Source organism: Schistocerca serialis, chromosome 2 (genome assembly GCF_023864345.2).
Source record: "Schistocerca serialis cubense isolate TAMUIC-IGC-003099 chromosome 2, iqSchSeri2.2, whole genome shotgun sequence".
Classification (NCBI taxonomy): Eukaryota; Metazoa; Arthropoda; class Insecta; order Orthoptera; family Acrididae; genus Schistocerca; species Schistocerca serialis.
Genome location: NC_064639.1, coordinates 165,755,204 through 165,779,328, shown reverse-complemented (window position 1 = coordinate 165,779,328; position 24,125 = coordinate 165,755,204). Strand labels below are relative to the sequence as shown.

At 40.2% G+C, this 24,125-nt stretch overlaps 1 protein-coding gene and 1 long non-coding RNA gene across 2 annotated transcripts in view; one reads left to right on the top strand and one right to left on the bottom strand.

The window, feature by feature from the left end:
* The window catches only part of LOC126456874 (uncharacterized), a 392,629-nt gene extending 390,892 nt beyond the window's left edge, over positions 1–1,737 (bottom strand). The window contains exon 1 of the long non-coding RNA XR_007585395.1: positions 1,653–1,737. This is a non-coding gene — a long non-coding RNA (uncharacterized LOC126456874). The remainder of the gene's footprint in view (positions 1–1,652) is intronic.
* LOC126456873 (dynein axonemal heavy chain 7-like) overlaps positions 1–24,125 on the top strand; it is a 783,013-nt gene that overhangs the window by 330,534 nt on the left and 428,354 nt on the right. Inside the window, 2 exon segments of the mRNA XM_050092694.1 lie at positions 7,866–7,979; positions 22,568–22,708. Coding sequence (XP_049948651.1) covers positions 7,866–7,979; positions 22,568–22,708 — 255 coding nt within the window.

Sequence of the window (24,125 nt, the reverse complement as noted above, 5' to 3'; positions counted from 1 at the left end):
GTGTGAGCAGGACTCACGCTCTGAAGATTTCCTACAAACTTAATTTTGTACATAGATAATAGTAATAATAATAATAATAATAATAAACCCCGTGGAGGCCCGGGAAAAGAATAGGCCTCTGGTATGTTCTGCCAGTCGTAAAAGGCGACGAAAAGAACAAACCACTAATAGTGCTAAACCCTCTTTTAGTGGGATTAGTTGGTTCAGGACAGAACTAATGAAGCCTCGGACAAGCGCTGTCATGGTCGGGGACACTGCTTGAACCCTATGCCCGTCCACAATGGTAGCGACACTGCTAGCCATACGGAAAATCATTTAAATCCTAATAGAGGTGTTTTACAGGATATGCTTCCTGCAACCGCTCTAGAAGAAAACAAAGACAGAGGATGTGATGGTCAGATGAAGTTAACCGACACCTTATGTTCTGTTATTACCAAGCAACAAACTTAGGAACCAACACAACCAGATACAGATCACAAGTATACACAACATTTATTACCAGATACCCAGAATTAAAATTTTTAACAGAACAACAACTAGCTGGTCAGATCCGTGTAATAATAAAAAATAACAGGATACCCTAGTCAGAATTAGAAAACATCAAACAACAAGTACAACAAATATTGGAACAAAATAATGTGCAATCAGAAGACGAAGAAAATACAGTAATGGACTCAAACATCCCAGAGCAAACAAACAAAGAGCAACACACATCAATTAAACAATCAGAGGAAAACGAAATCTTAAGACAGCCACCAGAACAAGCACAAATAGAACACGAAGTGACACACATGTTAGATATAGAAGAAAAATTTCAGCTGTCATATATCGAATACACAGACACAAATACAGACATTAGACTATTCTTGCATAGACCACCAAATAACCCACAAGTTGAAACAACAATAACAACTATCAACACAATCATACACAACAAAATAAATGAAAATACAACTGTGGAAGAGTTACAACTACTGGTTTATATAGGAGCACTCACTACACTAAATATACACACTAGGCAGAGATCAGAACCAACCAACACACAGAAGAAACCCACAAAACCAGCATGGCAACATAGGCTGCAGATCAGAATAGAAAAACTGAGAAAAGACATTGGACAGCTAACACAATTTATAAGACTTGAAATATCAGGCAAAAAACGAAAAAGTTTAGGTAAAATCTCACAAGAAGCGATAGAGCAATTAGATGAAAAGAAGCAGAAATTACAAACATTGGCCAAACGACTTAGAAGATATAAAAAAAGTGAAAATAGAAGGAAACAAAACCAACCATTCAACACAAACCAAAAGAAATTTTACCAAACAATAGATAACACACACATTAAAATAGACAATCCACCAAACATAACAGACATGGAACACTTCTGGAGCAATATATGGTCAAACCTGGTACAACATAAGAGACATGTACGGTGGATACAAGCAGAAACAGACACATACAAGATGATACCACAAATGCCTGAAGTGATAATTTTGTAACATGAAGCCACCTGAACAGTTAATTTTACGCACAATTGGAAAGCCCCTGGAAAAGATAAACTAGCAAATTTCTGGCTAAAGTAGTTCACCTCAACACATTCACATCTAACTAAATTATTTAACATATCTAAAAACAAAGATGATGTGACTTACCAAATGAAAGTGCTGGCAGGTCGACAGACACACAAACAAACACAAACATACACACAAAATTCAAGCTTTCGCAACAAACTGTTGCCTCATCGGGAAAGAGGGAAGGAGAGGGAAAGACGAAAGGATGTGGGTTTTAAGGGAGAGGGTAAGGAGTCATTCCAATCCTGGGAGCGGAAAGACTTATGGTATATGTGTGGATGGATATGTGTGTGTGTGTGCGAGTGTATACCCATCCTTTTTTCCCCCTAAGGTAAGTCTTTCCGCTCCCAGGATTGGAATGACTCCTTACCCTCTCCCTTAAAACCCACATCCTTTCGTCTTTCCCTCTCCTTTCCTCTTTCCTGATGAGGCAACAGTTTGTTGCGAAAGCTTGAATTTTGTGTGTATGTTTGTGTTTGTTTGTGTGTCTGTCGACCTGCCAGCACTTTCATTTGGTAAGTCACATCATCTTTGTTTTTAGATATATTTTTCCTACGTGGAATGTTTCCCTCTATTATAACCATATCATAAATTATTTAACAGTTACATTTCAGACCCATAAACAGTCCCTGATACACTTACACATGGAATAACTTATCTGAAACCTAAAGATCAAGCAGACATAGCAAACCCAGCAAAATATCACCCCATAACATGCCTACCAACAATACACAAAATATTAACTTCAGTCATTACACAGAAATTAATGACACATACAACACAGAACAAAATTATAAATGAAGAACAAAAAGGCTGCTGCAAAGGAGCATGAGGATGTAAAGAGCAACTGATAATAGATGCAGAGGTGACATATCGAGCTAAAACCATACAAAGGTCACTACACTACGCATACATTGATTACCAAAAAGCTTTTGATAGTGTATCCCACTCATGGTTACTACAAATATTGGAAATATGCAAAGTAGATCCTAAATTGATACAGTTCCTAAACATAGTAATGAAAAATTGGAAAACCACACTTAATATCCAAACAAATTCAAATAATATCACATCACAACCAATACAGTTTAAGCATGGAATATACCAAGGAGACTCATTAAGTCCTTTCTGGTTCCGCCTTGCTCTGAACCCAGTATCTAACATGCTAAATAATACAAATTATGGATATAATATTACTGGAACATACCAACACAAAATCACACATTTGCTATACATGGATGATCTAAAACTACTGGCAGCAACAAATCAACAACTCAACCAATTACTAAATATAACAGAAGTATTCTGCAGTAATATAAATATGGCTTTTGGAACAGACAAATGTAAGAAAAATAGCATAGTCAAGGGAAAACACACTAAACAAGAAGATTACATTTTGGATAACCACAGCGACTGCATAGAAGCGATGGAAAAAACAGATGCCTACAAATATCTAGGATACAGACAAAAAATTGGAATAGATAATACAAATATTAAAGAAGAACTAAAAGAAAAATATAGACATAGACTAACAAAAATACTGAAAATAGAATTGACAGCAAGAAACAAGACAAAAGCCATAAATACTTATGTTATACCCATATTGACCTACTCATTTGGAGTAGTGAAATGGAGTAACACAGACCTAGAAGCACTCAATACACTTACACGGTCACAATGCCACAAATATAGAATACATCACATACATTCAGCAACAGAGAGATTCACATTAAGCAGAAAGGAAGGAGGAAGGGGATTTATCGACATAAAGAAACCTACATTACGGACAGGTAGACAATTTAAGAAAATTCTTCATAGAACGAGCAGAAACTAGCAAAATACACAAAGCAATCACTCATATAAATACATCGGCTACACCATTGCAATTTCATACCCACTTCTACAACCCTTTAAATCACACAACATCAACAGATACAAAGAAAATAAATTGGAAAAAGAAAACACTACATGGCAAGCACCCGTATCATCTAACACAGCCACACATCGATCAACATGGCTACGAAAAGGCAATATATACAGCGAGCTGGAAGGATTCATGATTGCAATACAAGATCAAACAATAAACAACAGATATCACAGCAAGCATATATTAAAGATCCCAATACCACAACAGATAAATGCAGACTTTGCAAACAACAAATAAAAACAGTAGATCACATCACAAGTGGATGTACAATACTAGCAAATACAGAATACACCAGAAGGCAAGACAATGTAGCAAAAATAATACATCAACAACTTGCCATACAACATAAATAAATAAAATAACATGTTTCCACATACAAGCTGTTGTTGTTGTTGTTGTTGTTGTTGTTGTTGTTGTGGTCTTCAGTCCTGAGACTGGTTTGATGCAGCTCTCCATGCTACTCTATCCTGTGCACGCTTCTTCATCTCCCAGTACCTACTGCAACCTACATCCTTCTGAATCTGCTTAGTGTATTCATCTCTTGGTCTCCCTCTACAATTTTTACCCTCCACGCTGCAGCTGCCCTCCAATGCTAAATTTGTGATCCCTTGATGCCTCAGGACATGTCGTACCAACCGATCCCTTCTTCTAGTCAAGTTATGCCACAAACTTCTCTTCTCCTCAATCCTATTCAATACCTCCTCATTAGTTACGTGATCTACCCACCTAATCTTCAACATTCTTCTGTAGCACCACATTTCAAAAGCTTCTATTCTGTTCTTGTCCAAACTATTTATCGTCCATGTTTCACTTCCATACATGGCTACACTCCATACAAATACTTTCAGAATCGACTTCCTGACACTTAAATCTATACTCGATGTTAACAAATTTCTCTTCTTCAGAAATGCTTTCCTTGCCATTGCCAGTCTACGTTTTATATCCTCTCTACTTTGACCATCATGAGTTATTTTGCTCCCCAAATAGCAAAACTCCTTTACTACTTTAAGTGTCTCATTTCCTAATCTAATTCCCTCAGCATCACCCGACTTAATTCGACAACATTCCATTATCCTCGTTTTGCTTTTGTTAATGTTCATCTTATACCCTCCTTTCAAGACACTATCCATTCCATTCAACTGCTCTTCCAAGTCCTTTGCTGTCTCTGACAGAATTACAATGTCATCTGCGAACCTCAAAGTTTTTATTTCTTCTCCATGGATTTTAATACCTACTCCAAATATTTCTTTAGTTTCCTTCAATGCTTGCTCAATATACAGATTGAATAACATTGGGGACAGGCTACAACCCTGTCTCACTCCCTTCCCAACCACTGTTTCCCTTTCATACCCCTCGACCCCTATAACTGCCATCTGGTTTCTGTAAAAATTGTAAATAGCCTTTCGCTCCCTGTATTTTACCCCTGCCACCTTCATAAATTGAAAGAGAGTATTCCAATCAACATTGTCAAAAGCTTTCTCTAAGTCTACAAATGCTAGAAACGTAGGTTTGCCTTTCCTTAATCTATCTTCTAAGATAAGTCGTAGGGTCAGCATTGCCTCACGTGTTCCAACATTTCTACGGAATCCAAACTGATCTTCCCTGAGGTCGGCTTCTATAAGTTTTTCCATTCGTCTGTAAAGAATCCGTGTTAGTATTTTGCAGCCGTGACTTATTAAACTGATAGTTCAGTAATTTTCACATTTGTCAGCACCTGCTTTCTTTGGGATTGGAATTATTATATTCTTCTTGAAGTCTGAGGGTATTTCGCCTGTTTGAAAGATCTTGCTCACCAGATGGTAGAGTTTCGTCAGGCCTTGCTCTCCCAAGGCTTTCAGTATTTCTAATGGAATGTTGTCTACTCCCGGGGCCTTATTTCGACTCAGGTCTTTCAGTGCTCTCTCAAACTCTTCACGCAGTATTATATCTCCCATTTCATCTTCATCTACATCCTCTTCCGTTTCCATAATGTTGTCCTCAAGTACATTGCCCTTGTATAGACCCTCTATATACTCCTTCCACCTTTCTGCTTTTCCTTCTTTGCTTAGAATTGGGTTTCCATCTGAGCTTTTGATTTCCATATAAGTGGTTCTCTTTTCTCGAAGGTCTCTTTAATTTTTCTGTAGGCTATATATATCTTACCCCTAGTGAGATAAGCCTCTACAACCTTACATTTGTCCTCTAGCCATGCCTGCTTAGCCATTTTGCACTTCCTTTTTGCCTGCTTCATTTACTGGATTTTTATATTTTCTCCTTTCATCAATTAAATTCAGTATTTCTTCCGTCACCCAAGGATTTCTACTAGCCCTCGTCTTTTTACCTACTTGATCCTCTGCTGCCTTCACTACTTCATCCCTCAAAGCTACCCATTCGTCTTCTACTGTATTTCTTTCCCCCATTCCTGTCAATTATTCCCTTATGCTCTCCCTGAAACTCTGTACAACCTCTGGTTTAGTCAGTTTATCCAGGTCCCATCTCCTTAAATTCCCACCTTTTTGCAGTTTCTTCAGTTTTAATCTACAGGTCATAACCAATAGATTGTGGTCAGAATCCACATCTGCCCCTGGAAATGTCTTACAATTTAAAACCTGGTTCCTAAATCTCTGTCTTACCATTATACAATCTATCTGAAACCTGTCAGTATCTCCAGGTTTCTTCCATGTATACAACCTTCTTTCATGATTCTTGAACCAAATGTTAGTTATGATTAAGTTGCGCTCCGTGCAAAATTCTACCAGGCAGCTTCCTCTTTCATTTCTTATTCCCAATCCATATTCACCCACTATGTTTCCTTCTCTCCCTTTTCCTACTGCTGAATTCCAGTCACCCATGACTATTAAATTTTCGTCTCCCTTCACAATCTGAATAATTTCTTTTATTTCATCATACATTTCTTCAATTTCTTCTTCATCTGCAGAGCTAGTTGGCATATATACTTGTACTACTGTAGTAGGTGTGGGCTTCGTATCTATCTTGGCCACAATAATGTGTTCACTATGCTGTTTGTAGTAGCTTACCCACATTCCTATTTTGCTATTCATTATTAAACCTACTCCTGCATTACCCCTAGTTGATTTTGTGTTTATAACCCTGTAGTCACCTGACCAGAAGTCTTGTTCCTCCTTCCACCAAACTTCACTAATTCCCACTAAATCAAACTTTAACCTATCCATTTCCCTTTTTAAATTTTCTAACCTACCTGCCCGATTAAGGGATCTGACATTCCACGCTCCGATCCGTAGAACGCCAGTTTTCTTTTTCCTGATCCTCTTGAGTAGTCCCTGCCCGGAGATCCGAATGGGGGACTATTTTACCTCCGGAATATTTTACCCAAAATGGCACCATCATCATTTAACCATACAGTAAAGCTGCATGCCCTCTCAAAAAATTATGGCCGTAGTTTCCCCTTGCTTTCAGCCGTTCGCAGTACCAGCACAAGAAGGCCGTTTTGGTTAGTGTTACAAGACCATATGAGTCAGTCATCCAGACTGTTGCCCTTGCAACTACTGAAAAGGCTGCTGCCCCTCTTCAGGAACCACACATTTGTCTGGCCTCCCAACAGATACCCCTCCATTGTGGTTGTACCTACGGTACGGCTATCTGTATCGCTGAGGCACGCAAGCCTCCCACCAACGGCAAGGTCCATGGTCTATGACTGCATTGTTTTAGAATCTTAAATTATTTACACTGCCAAGTGACCATACACCTTAGTATTTAACTTAAATTTCAGCTTAATATATCCACCCATTTATCAGAGGAAAAAGGATCCTAACAGATGTACAGACATACACACAGACAGACTACCTTGTGGTCCTACAGGAACTCTGTTTTTACTGTCTGAGGTACCTGAACCTTATAAATAATAAGATTACTGATAATGGAATAAAAGAAAGTACTTGAGCTATAGTGTTTGCTGTAGATGTAAGTATGTCTAGTTTTCTGCAAAACTGCCTCAACTCTGGAGACTAACGCTATAGCTTGGAAAGCATTTTTGTATACTTTCTTCATTGAAATTCCCTGTCTGTGATGATAATGATCTGAGGAAAGTGATTTAGGGTTAATGCTGTAAGGCTTAGTGTTTATTTTAGTGAACTGTCTCTTGATTCACTTAGAATTTGTCATAAATCATACACATTAATCGCTAACATATTTATTTTGTACCACAGAATAAAAATTACTTTACATGTGTCCCAAACCACCAGGATTTATCGAAAGAATAACTTTTTGATACCGTGTCATAGAAAATATAATTTCTTTCTTTTCTTCTTGATGTATTACATACATTTGTACGGTAGATGAAAATAAATTGATATTATTCTTTGTTTGAATAAAATATAATTAACTTTCTTTCTGGTTATTACTCATAGGTTGAAATAACAAAATTATATGGGATGACAGAATGGCATGAAGACATAAAAACAATTTTGAAACGGACATGTTCTTCTGATCAGCATGTTGTATTTCTGTTCACAGACTCTCAGGTATGTATCAGATATTTTTCTTCTTAACATACAGTAAATTCCCAGTTATTCAAGTTTATGTGAACTTGAGGCTTCATAGGTAATTTTAAGACATGGATAATCAAAAATGCACAAGTTTTTACCAGAAATTGCTGTTTTATAGTTTTACAAAACATGCTAAATGTCACAGTTAAAGTACACTTCATTACTTCAAGGTCACTTACTGGAAATATACACCTTATTTACAAAGAGTATTTCATATCAGTTGCTTCCAGGAAATAATCAAACTTTAGCTCCTAGGGAAAAGGCTAGGTAAATGTATAAACAGGAAAGTGGCATCTTTTTCCTCTGTGTATACTGCCACAGCATAGCTTGGTAATTTGGCGATAGTCAGGGCTAGTCGCAAAGTTGGTGAGTGCGGGTGCCATGCTACAGATGGAGCTGTTTCCTGAAATGGCATCCCCGATCACCAGATCTCACTCCATGTGACTTTTTTTGTGGGAACACATTAAAGATCTGGTGTATGTACCACCTCTACCATGTGATGTAGCAGAGGTCCGGGAGAGAATACGGGAAGCGACTGCCACAGTCGACGATGCCATGCTGGGGTGGGTATGGCAAGAATTCGATTACCGTATTGACATCTGGCAGGTCACTCAGTGTTTGCATATTCAATGTTTGTACAAAAAACTCTTTCAGAGTTTCTCTTCAAAATGCAATATGTATGACATCTGTACAATGTTTAGTTCTTGTGCAATGAATAATTGAAACTGTTCCTGGACTTTATGTACACCCTGTACTTCAGACTTTGGTTTCATTTTTTCAAAAACTGTGGAACTATGTACAGATAATCCAGACTGGATTATCTACCCCCTTTTAATTCAGAGCTTACTCAACACCAATAAACCTACCACCCCCAGTTCTTTAAAGAATTGTACTCCAATGATTACTTTGCAAAGGGATAATGTGTTAAATAGTGTCCTTAAACATGTAAGTGAGAAAGAATTTAGAAAAGATTTGAAATTATGTATAAAGTTCATTGGAAGTCACTAAGTGCTTTCATTATCGAACACTGGAAGAGTGTAATTTGGCTAATTTGTGCTCCATTTTAAGCAAAAGTTTGTTTTTGGCTTCTTTCAGTATTTATGATGTTATGTCTCCTGAAGGATGTGTCAAACAATTATAAATTTTTGCTGCTACGTTCAGTAGTATAAGTGGATACTGTCTGAAAAATGTGTTGCAAATAAGATTAGTATTAAAGAAGTAATAATTTAAGATGTTACTCCTGATGGTGAGGTTTTTCTATATGAACACATTTTGTGGGGGTCTCAGTGATAAAATTTTTTGCAGAGGTTTCAAATTATGTGTTAAGTTTAATGGAAGTCGCCTACTGCTATCATTCTCAAATACTGGGTGAATGAACTCTAGGAAATTGGTTCTTGGGTTTGCATACTGGGCTGATTATGAGATGTACTTGATGAAAACATGGTTATGCGTAATGATGGTGCACAAATGTCTGAGAATTAACGATACTGTTCTATTGATGAACTTGAAGTGACAAAGGGCTTTCAGAAATTGTATTGTCCAACAATTTTCTGCAAAATGCTTTACATTGTTGAAAAGTTTCTTTATTGAGAGGCTGAATCACACTGTTAGTTCTGCATGGAATCCGAATTATATTAAACTTCTTTTCATCGTCCTTCTAAGATGGAGATGTTTTTATGTCCAGGCCAAGAGCCAGCAATTATTTTCTGCAACTGGTAAGAAAACATTTTGAATATAATATTGCAACTTATTCTCTCCCATTTTTCTGGATTTTGCCGTATCAGTTACAAGATTTTTGCAACTGAATGGTTGGTTTTTTATTTTTTTTTGGTCATAATTTGCCTGAGTTTCCTGAAGAAAGATATATATCGCTGTGGAAAGAGTAATCCACTGATACACACCTCGGGCACTGTTATATGCTAATGTGTCATAGTATTCACCAGCTGCAAAGTGACTCTGTCTTTCCTCATTTGAAATGATAATGTGCAATTTGCACACAGTTCTTGCTCAAAACCTGGCTGATTTTTAGGAGATAACATAAAGTATCATATCATGTCAGCTATGATTTTATCTATAGTATTGCTCGTTAATGATGTGTCCTCTATACATTTACTTGAGGCAACTTCATAATTTTGCAATTTCCATTTCTGGACAATTTCCTGAAGCTGATTAACTATATTTAAGAAGCCGGTATATTAGTATTGTTCATCTCATTTGCAGTTCAGAGGACCCTGTCTCACAGATCTCCCCTGGTAACAGTAAACTGACTGACATGAGCAGTTTAATATCTTTAGAATAGTTTTTCTTTCACCCTTCTGCAAGTTTCATTTTGGTGCATATTTCAAAGTTTTTGTAAATCTGTCTTCCATTTGTATAATTTGCATTCAAATTTTATGAAATGAAACCAGCTTTGTGCATTGCCTAACTATAAGGATTTTCTTCCTCGCCCGTTTAACCAAAACATTTACAGCCTTTCTTTCTGTCACTGAAAACTATTACTGTAATGTTTTCTTTGAGCTAGAAAGGCACTGTCTTTTTGTTTTGGACTTTAGTTAGCACAACAATCATTATTTGAACCACAGTTCAAAGATACGGTAGAGTATTTATAATGTTTCTTCTTTCCTGTTTCCTGAATTTCTAACGAAATGTCGACATCATTCAAATGAAAGTTCAGGAAATTAATTACTAAATAATACATATGTAGTTTTTCAGAAGAAGTGGGTAATTTAAGTTGTATATTACATTCCTCATATTTCATCAGTGCAAGGTTGAAAATGTTGACTGGATTCCACATTATTGTGAAACTCTGGAAGCTGCATGAACACTTATCCTATTAGCAAGCATATATGAAAAAAAAACAAGGGAAATTAGTTCAGTTTTATTAATTCAGTTTTATCTCCATATTTAACACTTAGCTAATTATTGTGGATATTAAATGAGTTGCAAATTCAAAAATAGTAGACGTTGAAAGTTGTGTCAGAGAAATTATCAGCAGGAACTCAAATTCACCTTACAAATTATGAATGCATCATGTGGTGTTATCTTTTTACTGACTCACCATCAAACAAGACTATGCACCTGCCATATTGCATGTACACAGTGTGCTACAGCTATGGTAGGCGTGTACATTCCTCCAGCTGTCTGGCAAGCTGTGAATTTGTTGTTTTTCAATATAAAAAAAAAGAAAAATACTTGAATTGCAACTTAGCAGCTAAAATTTTGACAAAGTGTTGCTTTAGGTGTTTGCTTCCTGTGTACAAAATTTCAGGACTTGTTTTGACATGTCGGATTGGACTGTTCCTTTGTGCGGTAACCATAATATTCTCCCTGACAAACTGAGGTTTTATGGAATTTATGGTACAGGAAACCAGTGGATAATGGTGTATGTAACTAAAAGTAAACAGAATGTAATATTTAATACTTCAACCAGTGTAAGCAGGGGAAATTTTTCTGGCTGGGTCGAAATCTCTTATAGGGTTCCAGAAGCATCAAACTCAAATCCACTATTGTTTCTCATATTTGTTAATGACCTTTTGTCTAAAATACAAGAAGCATAATTATTCCATTTTAATATGACACTAGTTTGTAATCAATCCAAATACACATACAGCAACAGCAGAATTTGCAAATACTTTCTTAAAAGTATTATTGAGTGTTTTTCTGTGAATAATCTTACTATTTATTTAAAAAGATACAACATATTCAGTTCTGCACATCTGGAAGTACTCCACCAGTGATATGTATAACACATGGTGAGTAAATAATCACTAGGGTACAAACGTCCAGATTTTTAAGTGTTCCATATTAATGAGAATTTAAACTATCAAAACACATTTTGTAGCTCCTAAACAAACTTATTTCAGGCACATTTGCAGTTGGAATCATTCCAAATCATGGGTAGAGACAAATCAGTAAGTTGACATATTTTGAGTATTTTTATTCAGTAATGTCTTATGGAGTAATGTTCTGGGGCAACTCAGCTTTAAGAAATAAAGTGTTGATTACTTAGAAATTTGCTGTAAGACTAATATGTGGTGCTCACCCATGATCATCTTGCAGAACACTGTAAGGGCCTGGGCATCATGAGTACTGACTGATCCCACAATATATTTATTCACTTCTGAAGTTTGTAGTGAATAATCCACTGCAGCTCAAGAGGAATGGTGGTTGTAGTAACACTGTTCACGTTTTCCGTCGCACTTCACTTAGCGTAGACCGGGACTGTGTCCTAGGCATGCCCGATGTCAACTGAATGGGCATGGCCCATGCTGCCTGAGTTGTTGTTGTTGTTGTTGTTGTTTTTGTTGTTGTTCCGCCGGCAGAGGTCGCGTCCGAATTCTCGCGTGCCCTCTGGTGGATGGGACTCTACTTGCGGCAACTACCATCTGTGACGCGCCGTGCCAACGTGCGCCTCCCGCAATCTGTCTGATGGCTACTGCACTCCTCCTCCTTCGGGGGGGTGAAGCCACTGTGATCCACTGCGTTGGAAGGTGGAGTGTTGGGCAGGAGCGATGACCTCCACGTCCATCGGAAGGCTAGAGTTGAGGGGATCTGCCAACCCTCGAGTCGGAACCTTCGAATACAGCTGGAAGTGACCCACACGAAGAGGCCCCCGTCGTCCCACCACCGGAGCCCGGGACAGAATGGGAGACAAGCCGTCGATTTCCTTTCCTGATCCACCTCGGGAGGGGCAAGACCCAGTTGCGGGGACGATGGGGAAGGGACGACCACAGGTGAACCAGCCTCCTGAGAAACCGAGCCTGCAAGGGGGGCCGGCTCTCGCTGGGGCATCTCTAACAATGGTGATGCCATTGCTGGAGCTACTGGAGGCTACCAAGGCTGAGAACCATCGCAGTGCGGCGGAGTCACAGTGGGGAGAGGCGGTAACGTCTTCTGAGAAACCAACACGGGTGCCGGCAATGGGGAAGCTGGTGCCTGAGTAGTCGGAGGGTGGGTGCCCAAACATGGATGTAGCTGATTTTGGTGATGACGTACCTCCCGGTTCCGCGCCCACAAGGTATAGAGCCGGCGGCCATTTCGGCGCAGGACCACCACCGGTATCCAACATGGATTATGACCAAACCCACGTGCCCAGACTGACATACCCAGTGGAAAGCCAGGTACTCCATTTTGCGAACACTGGCGAGGACCAGGCTGGAGGAGGTGCAGCAAAGTCCTAGGTTGGCGCCCGTGGAGGAGCTCTGCGGGGCTGTGTTCTTCCATTGGTGTGGTCCTGTATGCCGCCAGGAAAAACGTCAATGCCTCCTCTGCAGGAAATTCATGCACATAGTTTTTCATCTGCATCTTAAATGTGCGGACCATGTGCTCGGCTTCCCCATTCGATTGTGGATGAAAGGGGGGAGAGCAAACGTGCCAAATACCGAAGTGCCTACAAAACTCCTGGAAGATCTGTGAAATAAACTGAGGTCCATTGTCCGAGACCAGGGTGACTGGCAGACCTTCCACAGAAAAGATTTTTCCTAGTGCCTGGATTACAACTTCTGAAGTGGTTGAGGAGCAGCGAACCACATATGGGAATCGGGAATAAGCATCAATGACAATGAGCCAAAAGCCATTGAGAAACGGACCCGCAAAATCAATGTGAACACGCTCCCATGCTTGGGTTTCAGGTGGCCATGAAGAGGATGCTGCCCTGGGAATGAACTGGTGGTAATAGGCAATCTTGCCTAAAAAAGTTTGTAACTCCTTCAGCAAAGCGGGCCGAGGGAGGTCAATGATACCTTGGACCAAATTTTCTGGCGGCTGGACGCCATGCCGAGAGATGGTGTAGCCCACATACTCAATGGACGGCTGGAAGAAGTTTGACTTACGCAGGTTGCAACGCAAGCCCACGGACCTGAATTTGAGAAAGAGGGTGTGATGGTTGTGCAAGTGTTCCTTCATGCTGCGGCCGGTGATTGACATGCTCAAGATAACGCTGGAATATCGCCGGGACACTGGATATTCCGAAGGCCAACCGCTGGTATTGGTAAAGGCCAAACGGGGTGTTGACGACCACTAGCCATTTGGAGTCCTCATCAAGTGGTATCTGATGATAAGCGTCTGAAAGATCGATTTTCGAAAAATATTGGCCTCCCGCCACGGCGGAGAACAATTCATCAGCACGAGGCAAAGGCTAGGTGTCCACCACCAATAGGAAATTAATGGTGGCCTTGAAATCGCCACAAAGACGTAATTTTCCCGAGGGTTTCGTGACAATAATGAGGGGCGAAGCCCACTCACTAGAAAAAATGGGAAGAACGACCCCTAGAGCTGTCAGCCGGTCTAGCTCTTCTTTTACCTGAGGGCGGAGAGCCAAGGGGATCTGCCTCGCACGTAGAAAACGCGGGCAAGCCTGACGCCTTCAACGTTAAGTGAGCTTCAAAGTCCGAAACACGCCCCAGGCCCTCCTCAAAGATATCTGGAAAGTCTGAGATCAAAGATTCCAATGATTGATAGGGAATGTCTTCGGAGACCAACTGTATGGTGTCAGCGATAGAAAAACCGAAAGCTTGAAAGGCATCCAGGCCAAAAAGGTTAGCTTAGCTTGCATCACTGACAACAATAAAAGTAATAGGCCGAGTGACCGATTTGTAAGTCACGTCGGTAGTGAATTGACCCAGAAGGGGAATGAACTGTTTACCATAACTGCGTAGACGCCAGTAAACTGGCGCCAACGGGGGCAATCCAAGGTCAGAGTAAGTTTGTGCATTCAACAAAGAAACTGCCTCGCCCGTATCTACCTGCAGTTGTAATCGGCGTGACCGAACCGACACCTCGCTAAAGAGTTTGTGTGCCGATGCATCGGGAGCCTGGCCCGATGAAACTTCTTGAATGTCAACGTCCATGTCCTCTGTACCTGCTTCCTTTGATTCTTTTGAGGCTGAGTGGCAAACTTTAGCAATGTCTCTTTTTTATTACATTTGTGGCAAACGGCCCAACGCTGGGGGCACTCTGACCGATCATGATGTATATAGCACGACGCACAGGACGGTAACAGGAGCCGGCGGCCGGAACTCTGTTTATGCAACGTGCAGGAGCGGTCGTAATGGCTGGATTGTACCGCTCGCACATCATCCACCCTGGACACAGTGGACGCGGCCGCACCACCCTGAACCACCGCGACGTCGCACCACGCTTCCAACTGTGAGAGACTTCATACGATTGAACAATGGACAGGACTTCCTCAAGGGAAGGGTCTTCTAACTGCAGGGCCTGTTGCCGGACCTCCCTATCAGGGGCCGAATGTACAATGACGTTGCATACCATAACGTGGGCATATGACTCTCGCGACTGCTCCATGACAAACTGACACTTGCGACTAAGACCGTGCAGGGTAGCGGCCCACGCCCGGTAAGACTGATGGGGTTGTTTCATGAATTGATAGAACTCGACCCTAGCCGCCACAACATGCATGCGGCGGCGATAATATGAAGACAGCAATGAAAGCAATGCTTCAAAAGACAAAAACGAGGGTTCCTTCAACGGCGCTAGCTGCCGCAAAACTTGATACAGCGAGGGAGATATCCAAGACAAGAAAAGAGCACGACATACCTCTGCATCGGCAACATGAAACACCTGGGAATGCGTCCCAATCCTCCGCCGTCTTGTCATACGGGGGAAAGGGAGGAGGGAATGGCGCTTGAGCAAACTGCGTGGAGAGCAACACCAGAAGCACTTGTTTCATGGTGGCCATGAGCTCCATCTGGTGCTCGACCAAAACCCGCACTAAATCCTCCATGCCGTGGATAAGCTGCGAAACCGGAACAACGACGCAACAGGCGAAAGAACGGCCCTACTCATTGCCAATTGTGTAGTAACAGTGTTCACATTTTCCATCGCACTTCACTTAGCGTAGACTGGGACTGTGTCCTAGGCATGCCCGATGTGAACTGAATGGGCATGGCCCGTGCTGCCTGAGTTGTTGTTGTTGCTATTGTTCCACTGGCAGAGGTCGCGTCCGAATTCTCGCGTGCCCTCTGGTGGACGGGACTCTACTTGCGGCAACTACCGTCTGTGACACGCCGTGCCGATGTGCACCTCCTGCAATCTTTCTGATGGCTACTGCAGTGGTGTACATAGTTACAATCCCAGAAGAAAAAATGTCACTCATTACACCACGTCAATGTTGCCTTTAGCACAAAACGGGGGTGCACAATGCAGCCACCAAAATTTTTGATCACTTAGCAAAGGTTTAAAATGTCCAATAGACAGCAATCTTAAATTTAAATACAAACTGAAAAGGTTCCTTCTTGACAACTGCTCTTATCTCCACAGAAGAATTTATACTTTTGTATTGCATAAAAGGTGATGGGTGGGATTTATTGTCTCACAACAGTACTAAGAAAACTGTAGATAATCTGCTTGCAGCCATATATACATTTGGATGTATAACATGAATATAAGACAACTTGTTTCACATTTCTATGCTTAATCTTCTGTTGAGCCAGGTGTTTTTCACAACAAGATCAGTTGTGATGTAGGAGATTGATCATATCCCTATTTGCATGCTTGTTTATTAAATTTCATTAAGAAAACAAATAATAAGTGGAAAATAACTTTAACGAAAACCAAAATAACATAGGAGCACAACAAGAATAGAAATATAAATCATTCAGTGGATTTGTTATCAGTATTGGACTCTGCTGATATATGATACCTCACTTTTTCACATGCTTCTTTATGAAATTTCATAATTAAACTCATGTAAATGATAAGCCCTCAGCTGTTACCCGTTCACATCTCCAGAGCGACAGGTCATGTATTTATATTAACAAAAGTAATGGGCAGGACGAGGGGTGAAGGGAAAGGACTGGTGAGATTTAGGAAAAGTGGTATAGTTCAGAAAAGTGGCCCAGAACCTGCATCAGGGGAGACTGATCATTGGGTGCTGCACCAGACAAGTTTTGAACACCTGGAAGCTTAAAGGTGGAAGATAGGGTAATATACAAGACAGAGCTTTCTGCTAAAATATCAATCATGAGTTAATAGGCGTGAGAGACTAAGTGCATTGGATGTGACAGAGGTGGGAGGGGGAGCGAAAAAATAGACATGTCAGAAAATACAAGAAGTAAAAAACTAAAAGGAAGTGAAGAAAGGAATTGCTAGTGTAAAAAAATGCTGATACTAAAGAAATTACTATATATTAAGGCCAGGTGTGTTGCAACAACCAAGGACCTGCTGTAGTGCCAGATCCCACCTACAGAGATCTAAGAAACTGGTGTTCAAGGCAAGAATGCAGGTGGCACTGAGGTCATGACCGTCATATTGTAGGGTATGCTGTACAACAGGATATTATGTGTTGCCAGTATGCAAGCTCTGCCTTTGCCCATTCATCCTAACTGATAACTTGGTGATGTGGAAGGCTGAACAGTATTCACATAACAGATGTTATATGATGTGTCATTTCACAGGTGGCTCTCTCTTTGATAGTATATGTTTTGCCAGTCTCAGGACTGGTATAGGTGGTGGTAGAAAAGTGCATAGGGCAAGTGTTGCAGTGGGGTCAGTCACAGAGGTAGGAGCCATAGGGTAGGGACAAATTATGTATTTAGCTTTTCCTGTGTTTTCTTAGTAGTACTTTTAAATTTCATGCATGTTTTTCTGTTACAGATGTTTGATCTTGCATTTTGTAACTGCAAGTGTAAATTCAGTCCATAGCACAGTGGTAGTGCATTTCTTGTGGTTTAAAGACAAGAATCTGTTGGTTTACTAAGCCAGTCTGTCAGGCCCTCAGCTGTAGAGTGAAAAGTTTCATATTTAGCTTTTCCTGTCTTTTCCTATTAATATATTTCTTAAATTTCTTTTGTGTTTTCCTGTTTGACACATTTCATCTCATATTTTTAACTGTAAGTGTAAATTCAGCCAGTCTGTAGTGCAGTTTTCATTTTCTCTGAACAGCCAGCTACATAATCATTAAGGCATCAACGTTCATTGGTGACATTTCAGGAGGGTAGGAAGTTACATAACTAGGTTTCCATGTGCTTTTACAGCTTACTACTTCAGTTAGTTACACTAGGATAGGTAGGAAGAGTGCATACTGTGTGCAGACATGGGAGGAGCTAGCTGAAGTTTGTGAACAGCTGAATGTGCTTTTGGCTATGGTCAGCCACGTTCAAGCTGCTGGATCAGGATGTAGCTGTAGCAGGAATTCTGGCATGTCATGTGGGACACCTCACATGTTGCTTGTTTTGGCCAATGGAACTGCTGGCAAGGCAACTCCTAGAAACCCAATGTGGTGAATCAGCCCTTATGGCAGGGCGAAATGCAGGTGGTAACACATCCATATTGCTTGAGGCAGGGGGCTAGTGTAGAGGCTGGCTGACTGGTATCACCTATTCACACACTGAGTGAACAGGAGGCTGTTCTTTCAGTAACGTCTGAGCTGACACACATGGGCAGGGGTCTTCTAGTTACTGGGAGCTCCAATGTTAGGTGTGCTATGGAGCCCCTTAGGAAGATAGCGCTCAGGGCTGGTAAGGAAGCTAATGTGCACTCAGTATGTCTATTGGGGGCCTCATACAAGATGTTGAGATGGCCTTGCCTGTGGCTGCCAACATGCAGGATGCAGTCATCCACAAGTTGTGGCTCAGATTGGCACCAACGATGCCTGTTGCTTGGGTTCTTAGGCCATCCTCAGTTCATACAGATGTTGGATGAAGGTGGTGAATGTTTCTGGCCTCGTGCACGAGATGCATTCATGTTCCTGGAGTTGATCGTGGTACTCTGGTTTGGAGCTGAGGGGAGGCTCTCAACCAAAAGGTTTTTCAACTCTGTGACAGTCTCGGCTGCAGATTTATGGACCTGCATTCTCATGTGATAAACTGGAGGACTCCCCTTGATAGGTCAGAGGTGCAGTACAAAAATGAAGCAGCTACTCAAGTAGCAGACTACTTAAGAAGTACACATATAGGTTTTTAAGGCTAGGCTATGGTTTGAGGTGCTTTGATGAACACATATCAGTTGATACACAGATAGCAAAATCAGATCCTATCCAGACGCTTTGATTGTCAGAATTTTGTCACTAAATTGTCAAAGTTTTTGTAACAAAGTTCCCAACGTTACTGCCTTCCAGAAAAGTTCTCACACTCAAATTATTCTTGGGACCAAAGTAGAAACTCTGATATATTTAGCAAGTCTTGGAATGTATATCAGAAAGACAGGTTAGATGCCATAGGAGGGAGCATTTCCATTGCAGTTGACAAAAATATTGCGTCTATTGAAGTCGAAATTGAATGTGACACTGAAGTTATCTGGTTGCATATAACAGGTCTAGGTGAAATGAAGTTAATTGTTGGATGTTTCTACCAGACACCTGATTCCACTATGGCAGTTCCAGAGTCATTCAAAGAAAAAAGCAGTGTGTAAATTCCCAGATCATACAGTACTAGCTGGAGGTGACTTAAATCTGCTTAGTGTAGGCTGCAACGTCTATGGATTTGCTGCATGGCGTACAGACAGACAGTTTTGGAAAATGCTTTTGAATATGTTTTCTGAAAACTGTTATGAGCGAGCGGCTACTTCAGTTGTTCACTTGCAGTGGAAATATCTTAGACATTGTAGCTACAAACAGTCTGGATCTTGTCAATTATGTCAGTAGAGAGGTGGGTATTAGTGATCAGGATGTCACCATAGCAAATATGATTATGAAAGTGAATAAATCAGTCAAGAAGGCAAGTGAGAGTCTCTCTGCTACAAAGGGCAGCAAAGCAGTTGTCAGCATTTCACTTAGACAGTGAAGTGACATAGTCTGATTCCACTTTGTGGCAAAATGGAATTATGTTCAAATTTTAAATAGACTGTAGATCAGGATCTGAAAAAGTATGTGCCTACTAAGTGGATTAAGGATGGTAAAGGCCTTCCATGTTTCAGCAACGAGATTCAGAAAATGCTGAGGAAGCAAAGGCTGTTGCACTCTTGGTCAGAAAGATAACTCATAATTGACCTCAGGCAAAGGTTAGTGGAGATTTGTGCATCTGTGGAAAGAATTATGCATGAAGCATACTATACAACTACCACTGTCATACCTTAGAAATAGAGCTGACTGTGAACGTAAGAAAATTACGTTGCTCTGAAAAATTGCTAAGGAGGTCCAAGGCTTCCATCCAGCTACTCGTTGACCAGTCTGGTGTGACAGCAGAAGATAGTAATACAGAAGCCGAAGTTTTAAATTTCATTTTTAAGAAATCTGCCTTGCAGGAGGATCTTACAAACATACCGTCCTTCAAAAAATGCACAGTTCCCATATGAATGATATACATAGTAATATGTATCCCTGGCATAGAAAAACAACCGAAGGAGTTGAAAAACAAATAAGCAGCCACATCCAGATGGACCCCTAATTCAGTTTTGAAAAGAATATTCTGCAGCATTGGCCCCTTATTAGCTTGCATTTATAACAAATTTCTCGCCCATCACAAAGTCACAAGTGGGTAGAAAAAAGCACAGGTGACTCCTGTATATAAGAAGGGTAAAAGAATGGACATGCAAAATTACAGACTAATACCCTTAACATTGCTTTGTTGCAGAATTCTTGAACATATTATGATTCTGAATACAATATAGCTAACATCCAGGGAACAGTATGGTTTTAAAAATCATCATTTGTGTGAAATTCAACTTACCCTTTTCTCAGATAATATACTATGAACTATGGATGGAGGACAAGGGACAAAAAAATGGTTCAAATGGCTCTGAGCACTATGGGACTTAACATATGAGGTCATCAGTCCCCTAGAACTACTTAAACATAACTAACCTAAGGACATCACACACATCCATGCCCGAGGTACGATTCGAACCTGCGACAATAGCAGTCACGCAGTTCCAGACTGAAGCGTCTAGAACCGCTCAGCCACAACAGCCGGCGACAAGGGACAGATTCCATATTTCTGGTGTTCTGAAATTTTACATTGTACCCCACTGCAGGAACTGAATTCATATGAAAGTAAGTTAACAGAAATTTGAGTGGCTCAAAGATGTCTTAAGTAATAGACCCAGCATGTTGTCCTCAATGGAAAGTGTTCATCATAGACAAGTGTTATCTTCAGGAGTGCCCCAGAGACGTTTGATAGGACCCCATTATATTCTATATACATCACTGTTGTGGTAGACAGAATGGGCAATAATCTGCTGTTGTTTGCTGAAGATGCTTTCGTGTACAGGAACTGAAAGACTTGTAAATATAAAAAGCTGCCAGGTCCAAATGGGACCAAAATTCAGTTTTGAAAAGGATACTCTACAGCATTGGCCCCTTATTAGCTTGGGTGACTGCAGGAGAACACAAGATGACTTAGACAAAATTTATAGTTGGTGTGATGATGGCGGGTAGCTCTAAATGTAGAAAAATGTAAATTAGTGTGGTTGAGTTGGAAAAACAAACCCATAGTTTTCAGATACCATGTTAGTAGTGCCCTGCTTGACACAGCCATATCATTTAAATATTGACTCACATATATTATGGAGGTGCTTCGGAAACAAAAATGGGAATTTCTGGAGGGAAGACAATGTTCTTTTTGAGGAACAATGTTAAGAAAACTTAGACAACCAGCATTTCAAATTGACTGCAGAACAGTTCTGCTGCCACCAACATTCATTTTACATATGGACCACAAAGATAAGATACAATGAGAAATAATGACTTTTATGGCAGCATATGGTCAGTTATTTTTCCCTTGTTTTATTTGTGAGTGGAACAGTAAAGGAAATAAGAAGTAGTGGTACAAGGTTCCCTCTGCCACACACCATACTGTGTCTTGTGGAGTATGTATGTGAATGTAGTACCAGTAATTGAGTCTCTCATGTTGGTAACATAGCAGAATAAGAGTACAGCTCATGTCTTCAGGGTTTAAAGAAAGACATTGATTCAGTATCTCAGTTTATTTAGAAAACTGATAGTTACAACTGTGGGGAGCGGTTGTATTTCATTTCTCACTTACAAATCAGCCATTTACTGGTCTGTTATATCTATCTGCACACTCTAACTCAAAGGGGATTTTATTATGTTAGTGCTCAAATGGCATCTTTATTATTAACTTCCCTAGCCCTTCTCCACAGGTGTGAGGAGAAGCTTTCAGAAGAGAAGATCGAAAGAATTTGGTAATTATATGACTAGTGGATAGGAGCTGTGCAAACAGGCCTACAGGTTTCTCAAAACAACAAAGCCTGTTTTGAATGTGATATAGGTGACTTGCTGAAGTTACATAGCTGAAACAAGAAAAGTGTTCCAACTTTTTAATTAGATCACACAGGGTGACAAAATTTAAGATGTCATATAAAACTGCTGGCATGCATCACATATCTTCCCAAAAATTGTGGCAGTAAACATGTTGTGCAGAATTATAGGACTAATACTGCTTCAGAATGTTAATACGTAGACAAGGTCAAGGAGCCTATGCTTGCAATAAGATGTATGTTTTACAATTACCAAATTTAGTTTTATTCACATTTTATTATTGCAAAAATTCACCAGTTCAGTAGTTGATTAACTCGTATTTGTATAGTTAGATGTGTAATTTAAATAATAATTAAGTTAAATAATTCAACATTTCGTTTTTAATTGTCAGATCAAAGAAGAGTCCTTTCTTGAAGATCTCAGCAACCTTCTGAATTCTGGAGAAGTTCCAAATATATTTCCAACAGATGAAAAAGCAGATATTTGTGAAAAAATGCGAGTATTTGATCGTCAACGGGATAAATCTGTTCAGGTTGGTCATCATCATATCATCAAGAAAACATTTTTCAGTGTATTGTAGCCCCTTTAGCACATATGAATCGAAATTTGGTTAACAGTTATTTTGAAGATAATTGTGATCATCAAAGGTGAAGGAAATAATACGGTAAGTGACAGAAAAATCCTAGTCCCAGCTGAAAATTTGACCTGAGGTCTTTGGCTATGCAGTCAGACACTTACTGTACTGTGTTGCTAAGAAACTACATTTACATCAGAATCTATAATCAGTCTGTAAGTATGCAAGGATGTTCAGTTAATAGTGCAATGCCTGTGAAAAGCAGAAATCCAGGTTTGCGTCTCAACCTTACCATTGAGTTTTAACTTATCACAACAGCTCAAAACATAATTGGTACCAAGAGTTCAGTTGTGAAACTCAAAAGAGTTGTTATAAGTTAGGATAGACTGGTACTCACCACACACAAAGAGCCACTGACTTCTGATGAGGGTAGCATCTGAACTGCACCTCATTGCAGTCAGGACTTAATGCCTGGATACAACAGTGGTCACATGTGTGTGTGTTTGAGTTATGCTTCTATGAATGTGTGTGTGTTTTTCTACATCTGAAAAAGACTTTGGTAGCTTAGCGTACTTTTATATGTTCCTGCCTGCTACTCAATGGCTTATTTGTGTTGTGTGTAGCAATCTATTGTGATTCATGTTGTTGTTATTCCATCCCTGATTTTCCATTGTTCAAAGAAGACTTTCATACATGAAAGTTCATTATGTGAACACAGTGAAAACTGTATACCAAACAAGAAGCCTAGATTTAATCCTTGTCCAGCATAATTTGTGTTTATAGAGGGTGATAAAAAAAAGAAACAGTTACAAACTGACGTGGTACACTGTGCAGTAATCACATAGGAACTGGGAATCACGTGCTACAAATGGAGGCCCACAGTGTGAGATGCTCAAAGTTTTGTCCAGATGCATTAAGACACACTGCATTGAATGGAACATCCTCTCAAAGATACCTGGTGTATCTCAAAGACATTGTGTTTCCACAGCAATCCTGCCCATTAGGTCTACCATAATGTAACAGGTGTTTCATACACAAGGCACTTTTGATAACCCCACAGGAAAAAAAATCAGTAAGGGAGAGATCGGGTGATCATGGTGGCCATTTGACTGATCCATTGTGATCAGTCCAGCTGCTGGGAAAGGTTGCCTGAAGATGTGACCTCACTTGCCTGCTGAAATACTTGTGGCTCCATCATGCTGAAATCAAATGCAGAAACAAATAAATGGGAACATCATTCAGCATGTCCAGCAGAGCCTCTTGCAGGAATCTGAGATATGTGTGACTATCAAGTTAGTCTGTGAGTATATATAGGCCAATTCAGTAGACACTGACAATACCAGACCCCACATTAAGGATAAATTTGTGTTGTGAG